We start from the raw sequence: 13,453 nt of genomic DNA on the forward strand, positions 1-13,453 counted from the left end.
CTACCCAGGCTACCCTATACTATACGAAGCACATGTCACTGCAAACTCGCCGCTTCACAAGCTGGAAGGAGTTTCGACCACGGGCCTAAAAGTCACTCTGCGGGCAACTCTAACAGCGCGAATTCATTTTCAACTACAAGAGCTATACGTTACGTCTCGGTTCGCTAGCCGTCTCTTTGGCGAAAATGGGGGCTGAGCAGTCTGCTCTCAATTATAGTGTACTTGTGCCGGAACTGCCAATTTGAGGCTCGCTCCCCCGCATGATCCGCGAGGCACGGCACCCAACCCGGTTGGCATACAAGATACCCATGCTTACTATACACTCTATAATTCCCAGTTCGAAGTCTGTGGACCATAGTAACATAGTTCGTGCCTTGCGGCTACTCTAATGCTCACGAGATTTGGTACACTATGAATGTAACAGGGTGTGAGTTTTTCCCAAGACTCTCCATCGTACGCGGACCTTCTCTGCTTGCCTCCATGGCGACTTCCCATTTAGTTCCAGTGAGCATCCCAACATCGTCCCACAGCCTCTGGAAGCTGCTCCTGTCATGCAGGTATACTGAGTTCGGACCCGTGGACATGGCTTCCGGCTTTGACGTCCCAACATGTCTGCCATATATAAGGGCATTCCGCGTCCCTGGTTTGAGAAACCCTACTAGACGCTTGCCGATATATAATTGCTGCGTCCAGTTGAAGAGATGGAAGAAACTGCCTGCGTAAATAATGGTCACCCGGGCCCGCAGGTCGTCCAGCCGGCTATCGTCTGGATCAAGCATGTCGCCCACGACAAAAGAGGCGCCAAGCCTATCCCTGTCGCGGAAAAGGTCGTAGCCAATGTCAATAAATTTGGGGAGAACGTCTGTGCCGATGAGCTGAGAGCCTTGGACTCCGTCGGCCCGAAGCTGTCTCAGAACTTGGCCAACACAGCATCCCAGGTCCAGAAAGACGTCTCTGGAACCTGGCACGTTGAGTCTGAAGACAATCTGGCGGTAGCAAGGGTCCTGACTGTCAACCAGTCGGAGAAACTTCCATCGACCAACAAACGGGTACCGGGAAATGGCCCATGCTTCTTGCCGCTACGGGAAACACAGGTATCAGTGGACGGGAGTAAACCCCAGACAAGCCACGGAAGCTGCTTACCACGCGCAGCAGATGACCATCTAGGTCTTCATTGGCGATGTTGCCATAGGTGCGAAGCAAATCGCGGATGGGACCAAGATCATGAGGCACATCTGGGATGTAGGCCCAGCGCTGCATCTCCATCAGATCCAGGCTGACTGGCGTTGTCGAAGTAACCGCGGACGGCATTGTTGTTGTCACTTAGGTGAATTGACTGGTCATCGACGGCCTCTTACGCCACGAAGCGGTGATGATACGAGGTGAAGTGTCAGCTAGTGAGCACGCGCTCATGATGCAGGCCGGAGATATGATGCATGGGGCGTTGCGAGGCGGCGTGACACAGTGAAGCTGAGCCTGGTCGTACACGCCAGATGATCGGAGTTCCTGGTAAGATGGGGCTGGCGACGGGAGCGGTGGTAGAGAGCAGAGAACGGTGGACAGTGTAAGGTCAAGAATAGGCACTAAGTGCGCGATTTGGCTGGGGGCAAGGTTGCATTTTAAGGATGCCTCCCTAATGCAAGATCCTTAGGGCCGTTCGGACAACGGGGTCGGCGCGTGTGGATGTCGCCCGTCTGCCGGTGATTCCTCACCCGGCATTTGGACCGGGATGCGACCGCGACAAGAATGGAGATTGCCTGGAGAAGGGTGTCTGCGCTTCGGCTCCTGCCTGGGGAGCCGGGCCCCCAATTTGTCAGTGCTCCCCTGACGGAGACGGTAGTAGAAACAGGAATGACTCGGGAGGGCCGCTGAGGAATGAATGCCCAAGGGGCCCCAATGGCTTCGACCTGAGAGCTCCGAAGCTGTTGCCGATGAAGAAGCGAGATGGATACGCTTGCTTTCCAGGGCAATTGATGCCCGGCGACGAAGGCGATTGAGATGAAGAACGCCTTATGGGCAGCAGCCACCATCTTAAAACTTAAATGTACTGCAGTTGGAGGTACCTTGCCTTCGGAGTACACAAGTGCGAAGTGACAGTCGTATTGTCGCTCGCGTAACCGGCCTAGTCCGGTACCTCAATACGAAGTACGTAGGCTCAAACCTCGGGATCTTCAGAGGCTGCTGCCATAGGCCTTCCCAGCAACTGCCAAGCTCCCTCTTCATTTACCACGAAGGGATTTGTTGCGTCTCCCACTGTGCTGTGCATCGCCATAACCATGAACTGGACATTGCTTTTTTTTTTTGTCTCTGGGCACTTGGGATCGCGGCAGAGCAGCCGGCCGGCTCTGATCAGCCGAGCAGCCACAGACGCCCTCTGGCATGGATGTGGCCCCCACACATGCTTACATGCTTATGCTTACAATTACAACAGGGGACCCGGGGGCGGGCTAGCCGGAGTATTGCCGGCCATGCCGAAAAATTCTTCCACTCCGTGCTCACGCTCAAGAACTCTCTTGGCCAAAACACCCACACGCGTGGCCACGGGGCCGAGTTCTTCCTATTCCGTTGAGCGCGACAGGTCCGTCGCATTTACCATCATCCGGTCCCAAAGCTCCTGCATGTAAGTCGACACAACACCAGTTGCTTATCGGCAACGCATCAACCCTTCGCAATGCACGGCAAATAATTGCTCGGTCGCGCTTCGGCGTAATTGCAGCACATTGCCGTTGTTTGGGTACCCGTTGAGCGACACACCGAACTGACAATGCCTTGCAGCTCGATCACGCGCGCGCGCTACACGCCCGTTGCGTGTTCCTCAATCCAGTGGCCGCGAACTAGTATACTCTGCAGGTAGGGTGACGGCGGAGTGACGTGCCTGGACGGAAGCCCTCTGCTCCAACGCAACGCGAAGCTGTGCTCGATCGCAGCCACCGCGTCACGAATCTGGCGCCGGAAGCTTCCTGACAACCTTGTCGGGATCGACCACCCCACACGTACTGGGCATCATGGGCCCTGATCGAGAGGGCGAGCCGGACGAGGCGGGTGGCCTTACATACCCGTCTCCGGGTGCGGAGACAATGGATGCAGGTCCTTTTTATCATGCAAATGCCCGCGACGGAGCTCATGAGCACACCGACCAACCAGAGCACCACGCAGATCAGCATGACCCCGAGGAGGTGCACACACAGGAGCAGGAGCAGGAGCAGGCTTCCATGGCGGCGCAGGAATCAGACACATCGCACCAGCACGTATCTCGGCCCACAAATCTGGAAGAACTTCAGCTCGCTGCCCAGCTAGGGGATGGTCTGGCTGGCACGTCCATGATGTCCAGTACCGATCCTAGTATGAATGTTGAAGACCACAACATGCGAAACATCATGCCCCATCCCGAGCCAGAGCAACATCAAGCCCCTCCGTACGTTCAAGACGCGAATGGTACCGATCACATGGGCCAACATCCTATGCCGGTTCCAGTCGGCCCGCCAGTCCCGCCTCAGTATCAGGTACAGGACAGTATCCCCCCCCGGAAACGCTCCAAGGTATCCAGAGCTTGTGATGAGTGCCGGCGCAAGAAGATAAAATGCGATGCACAGTCTGATACAGGCGATAGCCCGTGCTCTAGTTGTGCGCGATCGTCTATTCGATGTCTCTTCAGCCGTGTGCCGCAAAAGCGTGGACCTAGCAAGGGGTAAGGCACTTCATATGCGCAGAACTCCAGCGCAGAGTCACTGATTATTGGCGCACTAGTTACATCAAAGAGCTTGCGGACCGCATCCATTCCATCGAGAACAAACTTGAATCCGAAGGGAACCTTTCCCAAGACGACATAGACAAACTCTTCGCCTCAGAGCGCCCACGCAGCCACAGCCAGGTAGGCTCCGGCGAAGACCCGGGCCGGAAACGACCCTTCTCGAGTATCTCCGTCGGCGACTTCAGCACACCGGTGGTCACTCGGCAAGCGCCGTGGGGCTCGGAGTCCCGATCTCTCCAGCCAGCGTCCGCTACCTCAGACAGCTTTGCGAATAACTACGCTAGCAACAATGGTTTGGCGCCCCGACCAGAATCCATCAAACCTGACGATGGAACGCCTTCAAAAACCCCAGTCGCAAGCATGGACGCATCCATGACTGACGCCGAAGAGCTGCCTAGTATTGATGAGGCGGCGATGGAGGAGTACGTTGACTAAGCTTCACATTGCACACACGCTTTCCGTCTCGCTAACGGGTCCCATAGTTACCTCGCAAATGTTCAGCCGTTGTATCCGATCCTGCCGAACAGCATGGCATCGATGCAGTCGCTACTAGCCCAATGCTCACCAACCTTGCGTACGGCGTTTTCCATCGCGTTGTTATGCGTGGGCCGGAGTATGGCCGCAGATGTGAAGCAGGCTGACGACCTGCTTGGTGAACTTGAGAGCTCCGACGAGCCAAGAACCCGGGCATCCGAAATTGTCCACGCGCAGACGCTTCTGTTGCTTGCTATTGATGCCGACTGGCGGTCGTCCCCGACGCTACCATTCCTCCTAGGCCGGGCTGTTGCGCTGGCCAACTCGATGAACCTATGGCAATCGATTCCCGTTGACACGACGGATGCGGACTCGGAAGACCAACTCCGTGTCAAGATATGGTGGACTCTGATCCTGATGGATCGCTGGTACGCTGCGGGGACCGGCAAACCCGCCCTAATACCCGACAACAGTGTTGTCGCCAGGCCCGGGCTACAGGCCACTGTGGGTGAGGTGTCTTTCCACTTCATTCGACTTTCGAAACTATTGAACAGAGTGGCATATGTGATATCAGCGCTGCCACCTGGCACGACTACGGCGGAGACACCCATGGCCACGATTCTCAACGATTACATCGAGAATTATCGGGAAGACCTCCCGCCACACGTGGATGCTGCATCCTACCCCTTGGTACACCTTGCCTACTGGCATTGCCGTCTTCTGGTGACTCTTTTGACGCCGAGTGCGACAGCCGCGGATACGATGTGGCCGACCAAGGAGCTTGTCAATTTGTTGTCCCTGAACGCCCAACTTCACAGCCCTCTCACCAATCACTTTGTCTCCCTTGCGGCGCTCTCCCTGAGCCGGCTTGTGAAGTCTGACAACTCCCATGAGGAGGCAGCACAGCTGATCAAAGAGATTACGGAGAAACCCGCCGGCGGCCACTGGGATGGCGCCAAGGCCAAGCTGGCAGAACAGCTCCGGCCAACATCTTCAGTTGAGGCGACGGCCAGCCAGGGCTTGCAACATCTGGCAGATCTAGCAACGGCACATGAAGGTATCGTACCCGGAGAAGGGGAGGTAGCTTTCGGGCCGTCATTGACGTCTGGCTACCTGGAAGTTTCATGAGAAGCCACTCGGCGTCATCCACAATTGTGGCTGTAATTGCAACGACAGTGTAAGATATGAGGAGGGTCCCGGGTGTTTCGCGGATGCGAGACCCACAGTCGGCTTATTACCACTACCAAGACAACGACATTGACAAATGTTATCTCCTTGGAGTTGAGCGAGAAGAAGGAAAGGATGTATTGTGCCCTGTCGCCGGTCGTGGGATTGACTCGCAGAGACTGTGCCGATATTTGCAATAAAAGTTGTCATCAACCAGAGAACCTGTAACGTAACTCCGATCTGTCTCATGTGTAATATTCCGTGCAGCGTGCAAAAGGCTCGTTCGTGTCTCACCTGCAGCATCGTATCGATACGTGCGCAGATCTTCAAACCCTTGCCCTGCCCTCACCCTTGGTCCCTTTTTGTTGGCTAGCTACCTTAGCTTGGCTGGTGCCCGCCACACGGGGGCCGGGACGAAGAAGACATTACGTAGAACTACTGCTAGTTAACGTAGTGCAGGAAAACCATGCCCTCGACGACTAGCGCTCGTACATGTACATGAACGGCAGCCAGGAGAGGCTAACCTCGAAGCGTGCAAGCCTGGAGGGTTGCTTTCCTGCGTGTTGTCTCTCAATACCCTCACACCTCTCCTGTTGCTCTGCCGCATCCTACTACTACGTACGTTACGACCACCAACCGCTTTCCACCAGGGGCACACACATAATCAAATCTGCTAGGTCTGGTCAGTGGTCACCAAGCATGCACGCACGCACGCACGCACGCACGCGGCGGAGTTCCCACCCCGGAGCGAACGTTTCAATTGCCCCTCCCCGTTCCCGCCTTTCACTCAGGCACGCGTGGCTCTCATCACCACCATCACGATCATCGTCATCATCATCGTCATTCAGTTGGTGAGACACATACACACACACACACACACACGCACGCACGCACAAAACGGGCCTGGCAGCGAACCCGCCGCGGGTCCATCCAAACCACGGAATACTTCTAGTAGCGTTGGTCGCCGCCTAGGAAGGCATGCACATGAACATGGCATCGTACCCATCCATCCACTGCTTTGCGACTTCCACGGTTTTTTTTTTGTCTTTTCGTGACTGCCGCGACAGCAAGACAACGTACTGAAGCGGCCCCCTCTCCCCCTTCGCCCTCCCGCGAAATAGTACCTTAGCTACTGCGAGTACAGTATATCTAGGTAGTAGGTCATATGCACGCTGGTGCAGGTCACATTCTACGTAGTACTGGCCCATGAGGGGGATGGATGGCACTTTGAACGTGTAAAGTGCGTTGTAGTAGCAGTAGTAGTAGCAGTTGTGGTACTAGTAGCTTACTCCGTAGCGTCCTCCAGCCGTCAACAGACGGACGGGCTCGGCCGAGATGGCGCCGGAGTCTAAAGAGCCATGGTGTGGAACACACACACACTTTCACAGCGGGCAGGGCAGGGCAACCGTGCCGCCGCCGCGAGACTAACAAACATGATTACACGTCGTGGCCATCTTTAACCCGTCAAAGGGTCAAGGTAATCGCTGGTGGTTCATGTATATGATCTGCCCAGAGAAGATCAAGGCGAGCGAGGAGGTCCAAGGCAGAATTCGCGGTGGTGCGTACATGTCAGGGGTGGCAAACCACCCCGGCTTTCTTTCTATTGCATCTATATGCGAAAAAAAGGAGCCAAATATGAGAATACTCGGGAACCCGGATGTTGATCATGACCGTCAAGGCATCACAAGACAGAATAAAAGACAAAGGAAAAAGTCATCCCCATCTAGATCCTGTACATCCACGTTTATCGTTGCGCATGCAAGGCCCGAACTCCACAAAAGCAAATTGAACTCCAGAGTCAAAGGAACCTCTCCGTCAAGATCTGCAGAAACCGCGACCGTGAACGACATCAAGGGAAGCAAGCGCACCCAGAACGGGACGTCAAAGCCATGAGAAGCAGAAAACTCCGGTATAGCCGGCTCCAGTCTCGAAGCATTTTCGCAACCTGAACACCAAAATCACTCCATACTCGCCCCTTCTTACGGCAAAACGATGAATGCGACCGACCACATAACCCCTATAATCTATCTTCAAAGTGAATGTGCTCCCTGCTGGAAATTACCGGAAGAGATGGCACACCCTGCCGGGCAACGGGGATGCTAAAGCACCTTGTGGCCATAGTTGCACGGAGAGCGTTTCTGCCGGTGTGCTGATCCGGATTCGCAGGAGAAGAAATCATGCGCGACTCCAAAGATGAAGTGCCGCAGAAAACCTTGCGCCAGATATTGAGATCCAGACCCTTTTATATGTTCTGCATAATCGCTGGGTATTGTGTGCGGCAAGAGAAAAGGAACAAAACCCAATTCACATTTCCCAAAATGTTGTGCCCATTGAGGAAGCGGTGAGGGCATCCGGGCTCTCATCCACGGCCGTGATGCTGTCGTTGTAGTTGGGCACCCAGAAGGCGGCGTCTTCTTCGACCATGGAGATAGCGCCGACGCCAATGTTGGCAGTTTCCGAATTTTTGTTGTAGAAGCTGTCGTAATCGATGCTGCTCAAGTCCGCCGAGCCTCCAACGGCGTTGCCTTGCCGGAGAAAGGTGTTGCCGCCAGTCGCAAAGCCATCCAAGTCGCCTTCGCCGTTGCCCATGAAATCTTCGACCTCCGACACCTCGCCGGATGTTGAGGTGGTATTGGCTAGGCGCGGGAGCTGCTCGGAGCCGCTGCCAAAGTCGAAGAGTCCGTTGAAACTTTGCGCACCAGCCTGGCTATAGCTAGACGGCGCAAAGTCACCCTTGGCCTCGCCAAGATCGTAATGGCTCCAGTCCACCGACGCCGCGCTGAGGCCGGCGCTATACATGGGTCCTTCCTGCTCCGATGGGAGGCCCGAGCTGAACATCTCGAAATTGTTGCTGCCGATGTAGGAGGGATAGTCGATGCGCGAAAGGTCAAGCGGCGGGAGCGTGCCGTTTAGCTGCGGAAAGCTGGATCCGCTCATGAGGGGAGAGGCAGTCTCAGACTTGACTCGCCGCTGTTCGTGAGACGCAACGGCAGGCCTGGAGCGCCCGCCGAGCGGCTGGTCACCAGGCTGGTAGAGCATGCTCTCTGCGCTTGCGCTGAGGCTGCTGGCGCTGGTGGCGGAGTTGACGCGGTTCAGCTGGTAGGGACCGCACTTCTGAGCGGCTCGGTTGTGCTTGGCCACGGGCTTGTGGTGGCCATTTTGGTCAAAGGCGAGACCGGCGTCGGAGTGGACTGTGTTCGCTCGGCGTCGTCTGACCCCAGCCTTGGGCTTCGAGGCGCCAGAGATGCTCTGGGTGTCGTGATCGGAATCGGACTCGGGGACGGTGTCCAAGCCAAGCTCCTTCTTCAAGGAACATGTGCAGCGACCGCCGTGGTTGCAGCAACAGGTCTCTGCAACAGCGACGACCTGGTCAGACAGAGTTCACGTCCACAGAGACAAATCAGCGGCTCGGGCTCACCCTTGTGTCCCTCAAGAGGTTGCTGCAAGTGCGCGCACTTGGTGGTCTTCTCGCCACAGTCGCACTTGACATGGGCGGAGCGCGACTTGCGCATGGTGCGGCAATGCTGGCATTGTGATACAGGCCGTCCCTTTTTGTTGATGTGCTGAAGCGGCCGGTCTGTCGGCGTGGAAGAGCGGTTAGTCAATGTCAGTCTTGCGGTCTGTAGAGCACAGACGCAGGGCAGGAGAGGTTGTGTTGTGGGTGGCCGCAGCATGCGCCGCCGGACGCGGCAAGCCTCCCACGACAGAGGGGCGAGGGGCAAATCGGCAGTTGTGCGGGCGGACGTGACACTTACCAGAATGCTGACAATTGCTCACCCGGTGGCCGCGCACGCATGCCTCGCAGGCGTACTTCTCGCCGTCTATCAACATGATGTCTGCGTGTGTGGCCAGAGAGGGTCGGAGCTGGTGTGTTTGCGAGGTTGAAGTCCCAAAGTCGGAGAGGCGACGATGTCTTGGGTGGTGGCAGTAGTAGTCCGAGTCAGTAGCGCGGGCAAGGCTGGGGCCGGCGTTGGCCTGCAGTGTCTCAGAAGTCGGGGCGGGTCGAAAGCACAGAGACGGAGAGGGCCAGCACAGGTGCGAGGGCCAGGGTCGCGATTCCTTGTCACCTGGTTGGGGCGGGTTTTTGGGGGTTTGGCAGGCAGGCGGTACGTAGGGAGGTACTTCCTACTTTGAAAGTGGAATCCGTGGGACAGGGACGAGGGCGATGGATCCGTCAGAACTGCTGCTAGTCCAGGAGGCACATTGCTGTCGGCCGCTTGTACAGGTACTCGGGGTGGTGGTGGTAGTAGTGGTGGTGAGCCGACGTAGGCGGGAGGGAGGGGGGCGCAAGATCGGCTAGGCAGGCAGGTAGGTAGAGGCGGGTAGGCAGACAGAGGCGGGCAGGTAACAATAAAAAAAGTTTTCGGGGGAGCAGGTCGCCTGTGTGTGCGTGGGCGGCGGCGGCGGCGGCGGCGGGTGCAATTGAATGCTCTGACGGTGTGGGAGGCGTCGTGCCGGTGGAGACGGTACGTGAGTCGGTGCGGCGGGTGGAGCTGACCTGGCGTTCCGTTCAGGTACTTGGGGGTCCTCGTCGTCCGGGACTGGGACTGGAGATGGAAAAAAGACCGGGTCAGCGTCGTCGGGGCCGCGGGAGTGTTCGTTCGTCGCACTCTCTTGATGTGGTGGATCGATCTGGTTTTGTTCGCCAGGCCAAGGTCCAAGGCTCGAGAGTTTAGTTGGGGTTATAAAGTAGGTCGTGGAGAGCGCCTCGGAGGGGGGTGGATGAGGGTGCGGGTATTCCGACGAGACTTTGGCTGAACTGAAATGCCGCCGGCGAGCAGAACAGCAGCAGCAGCAGCAGCAGCAGCAGGAGGAGGAGAGGGAGGAGGAAGGGGAGCAGGACGAGGGACCCAAGCAGAGCTCCCCGGGGGGCAGGAGGTGAAGGAGGAGGCGGGCGGGCGGGAGTCGGCGGCAGAAGCGGCGGGACGGGCAGGCTTTCTATTCCCTCGCGCTCACGGTGAAGAGACCGCACGCGGGTTTGGCGCGCTCAGCTCGCAGCTGGGCCACTAGAAATCGACAAGCCTGGCCCAGGTGCAGGCGCATGTACTCGGAGGCCCAGAGTTGCGCCAGCGTGTACATACACCTACGCGCTCCGAGTCGGATGGTTGGGAAGAGACGACGTGGACAGGGCCGCCCTGGTGTCGTCAACCCGCAGGACTGACTTGCTCCCAGACAGTCAGTGAGTGGTAGCTGCGGGAGGGAGGGGCAGTTCAGGTGGCAGAAGAACCCTGCGTGCAAAGGCCGGATCCTGCAGATGGTGTCGACCGACCAAGGAGCTCGCCGGGTTGTTGGCCTCGAGTGAGAGAGAGAGAGCACACGCAGCCTCCAAGGGTCCAGTGGGTGGGCTCTCCGGAGGCAGGAAAGCCTGTGAGCAAGAGTTTCGCAAACCGCATGGACCGACCGACCGGCCGGCAGGCAGGCCATCTGCGGCTCAAGAGAATCAATTCCCTTTTCACGTATCTGCATCACCACGCACGCGGCATGGACCTTGGACGCGAAGCAACATAACCCCCAGGCCATGAAGAAACACGCGCGTCGCAAACATCGCAGGCCCTCCCTTCCTCCTACCAAAGGGTGACTGACAACGAAGCACGACGATCCTGGCCACCCGTGGAGCAGAGCTGGGGCCCCGCGAATGGCACCTTGCCGCCGGATTGTGCAGAATACGTATGACTTGCGCCTGCCCCGTGACGGTGAAGTGGGAGGAGCGAGCACAGCCATGCTCCTCCGATGGTTTTCTGGGCCTTCGAGCGGTACTGTACCAGCAAGTCGAGGCACGCGCCGGGGCAGTTGCCCAGCTACCACGGGGCTACGAAGCACCGCACTGCGCCATACGAGTTCCGGGTGTTGGGAGCTGCTGGTCTTGATGCAGATGCGACCGCGCTGTTCCAAGGAGGGAGGGCCAGAACGGACGGGCGCTTTTGCTGCATGTTGGGACTGGCTGGTCGGTGCGATGGAGGTGGGCCACCACCAGGCCAGGCTCGAACAACTGGTACTAGTATCCATGACAGCCAGAGAGAGAGAGGGGCGGGTGGGACCTGGCCAGGCGTCCGTGCCGCGAATGATGAACGACGGCCCAGTCCCAGTCTTTACCTGCTGCGTGACGGATCGCCGTCCTGGCGGCGGCCGCAGCAGCAGAGAGGATGGGGAGGGTCGTCGCCCGTTGCCCGTGCGTGCGAAGTACGAAGTACATACATATGTACCTTCGCACGTCGGCTACGTTGTAGTACGTGTTCAAGAGTTCAGCTATTCTGGGGCGACCCACAGAGGCTTGGAGGATGCCCTGCCTCTTGTCTTGTCTTTCTGCAGGCTGCAAAGGTCGTTCACGAATGGGTGATGGGTCCGTAGCCCATGGAATCCAAGGTTGGCGGTGGTGGTGTTTGGCAGCGTGTCACTGGAAGAGAGGGGATGGGGAACCTAGGTAGGGGAGAGGCGCAGGCGCAGTAGCAGCATGGCCACCACCAGAGAGCCTTTGGTCGCCCATCTTTTCCCCCTCCTCCCATCCGAATTGTGTACGGAGAAGAACGGGTCCTTTGCCGCTCTCGGTGCCAACACGTCTGTCTGTCTGCACACCACCTCGGTCGTCAAGGTGGCAGAGCGAGAAGCTTCGCGGGGTGGGAAACATGACGAGGTATGCCCACGGAGCTACCTGCCATTGGCACGCCGCTCACTGCTGCCGGGGCATCGCCGTCCACAGGGCACCTTCAGGGTTGCAGGTGACGATGATGGTGGGGTGATCGGGGCCACCTACGGGGGGGTCACAGGCCCTTTCGCGCCAAGCCAGGGGGGGTTCAGTGAACCCCTGGCTGCCTCGCACGCCATCCTCCAGGCATGGCATCTTGGCAGAGTGTGCTTGGCCCCAGCATCCCAGCCGCAGCAGCAGGTCATGGTGGGATGCAGCAGTTCAATCCAGCCAGGTTGAGCGGACACACACCCCTTCAGTAAGGGTACTTTAGTGCAAGCCTGTTGTGGCTTGGGGCCGGCCGTCCGTTGGCAAAACCGCACGCAAGTCGCAATTCAAGCGGCGGTGGAGGCAGCAGCGGCGGCGAAAGTAGGAGCGATCCCGACAACTTGAGAATGTAGCTGCGTCGAGCTGCAACTTTTTTTGCTCCCAAATCATGGCTATCCGTCCTCGTCGCGCGTGACGGTGAAGACAAGAGAGAGGGAGCCAGACGATATTATGGACGGCACCGGCCCGCAGTGGTCCGCGTGGAGCTCTGCCGTCAGGTCAAATGCAGATGCAGATGCAGGCGCAAATGCAAATGCAGGTCGCGGACGAAAGGGATGGATGGCTCCTTGCCTTGCTTGCTTGCAAGGACTGCAATCCACCACAATCGATCAAGAATCCAGCCTGCTCGTTGGGCCAGAAGCCGACAATCCCAGCCTGGGACTTTCTTCCATCGTAGAGAGGCTGTCTGGCTGGGGTTCCTCCGCACTTGTAACGGCCGGCTTTGGCATTACTAGCGGAAGAGTGACACGGGGTGTTTCAGATGTTTTGGCGGCGTCTCGGGGAGCCGACTCGGACAGAGCGGTTCGTTTGCCCTGTTATATATCCGAAAATCAGATGAACCGTCACCAAGGTACTGTACCTTTTTGATGGGGTTCCGGTAAGCCTGGCTGTTTGTTGGAGACATCCAGCGCCTCATTGGTATTTCGCAGCTACTAACAGCATGGGACACCGGCGACGGTCGGCCTGTCGGTCTGTGGTCTCGAGGACAGTTCGGCAGTGAACGGGGCGGCGAGATTGCTTGAAGGCGGCTGGCCAGCCGAAACGACTGGCGACCACCGGGGGGGGGGGGGGGACAATACCTAAGAGGCGGGAACGGCGGGTAAGGGCCACAACGCCCACTAGCGTTAGCTGGGCCAGGCAGGACTTTGGATCCACGAGCCTTGGCTGCTCGCCGATGTTCGCCGCCGCATGGCCAACTAGCATCTGCCCGCTGACCGGACATTTGGCGGCGTCATTGTTTGGTGCTAGTACCTCGCTAAGACTTGAGTCGTTCAGGTCCATGCTCAACATCCAGAGACGGGTGCAGGAAAAGTGGATTTCGGAGGGTCAAC

The 13,453-nt window shown here is 57.8% G+C and overlaps 4 protein-coding genes across 4 annotated transcripts; 2 read left to right on the forward strand and 2 right to left on the reverse strand.

Annotated features, from left to right (window-relative positions):
- Positions 1 to 354: 354 nt before the first annotated feature.
- On the reverse strand, positions 355 to 1,990 carry JDV02_008570 (uncharacterized protein). The gene is made up of 2 exons (XM_047990182.1): positions 1,144 to 1,990; positions 355 to 1,079 (listed from the first exon to the last, which is right to left on the reverse strand). Exons 1-2 carry the CDS (start codon positions 1,309 to 1,311, stop codon positions 393 to 395), a joined length of 855 nt encoding a protein of 284 aa, XP_047846188.1. The 5' UTR covers positions 1,312 to 1,990; the 3' UTR covers positions 355 to 392.
- Positions 1,991 to 2,526: 536 nt separating this feature from the next.
- On the forward strand, positions 2,527 to 5,620 carry RGT1 (Glucose-responsive transcription factor). The gene is made up of 3 exons (XM_047990183.1): positions 2,527 to 3,688; positions 3,748 to 4,173; positions 4,234 to 5,620. Exons 1-3 carry the CDS (start codon positions 3,006 to 3,008, stop codon positions 5,351 to 5,353), a joined length of 2,229 nt encoding a protein of 742 aa, XP_047846189.1. The 5' UTR covers positions 2,527 to 3,005; the 3' UTR covers positions 5,354 to 5,620.
- A 2,076-nt stretch (positions 5,621 to 7,696) lies between these two features.
- On the reverse strand, positions 7,697 to 9,223 carry JDV02_008572 (uncharacterized protein; the record flags this gene model as incomplete). The annotated part of the gene is made up of 3 exons (XM_047990184.1): positions 7,697 to 8,742; positions 8,811 to 8,969; positions 9,148 to 9,223. 3 exons carry the CDS (start codon positions 9,221 to 9,223, stop codon positions 7,697 to 7,699), a joined length of 1,281 nt encoding a protein of 426 aa, XP_047846190.1.
- A 3,190-nt stretch (positions 9,224 to 12,413) lies between these two features.
- On the forward strand, positions 12,414 to 13,132 carry JDV02_010876 (uncharacterized protein). The gene has a single exon (XM_047992618.1). The coding sequence runs from the start codon at positions 12,573 to 12,575 to the stop codon at positions 12,987 to 12,989; it is 417 nt and encodes a 138-aa protein (XP_047846191.1). The 5' UTR covers positions 12,414 to 12,572; the 3' UTR covers positions 12,990 to 13,132.
- The last annotated feature ends 321 nt before the right edge of the window (positions 13,133 to 13,453 follow it).

This window comes from Purpureocillium takamizusanense, chromosome 8 (genome assembly GCF_022605165.1).
Source record: "Purpureocillium takamizusanense chromosome 8, complete sequence".
NCBI lineage: Eukaryota > Fungi > Ascomycota > Sordariomycetes > Hypocreales > Ophiocordycipitaceae > Purpureocillium > Purpureocillium takamizusanense.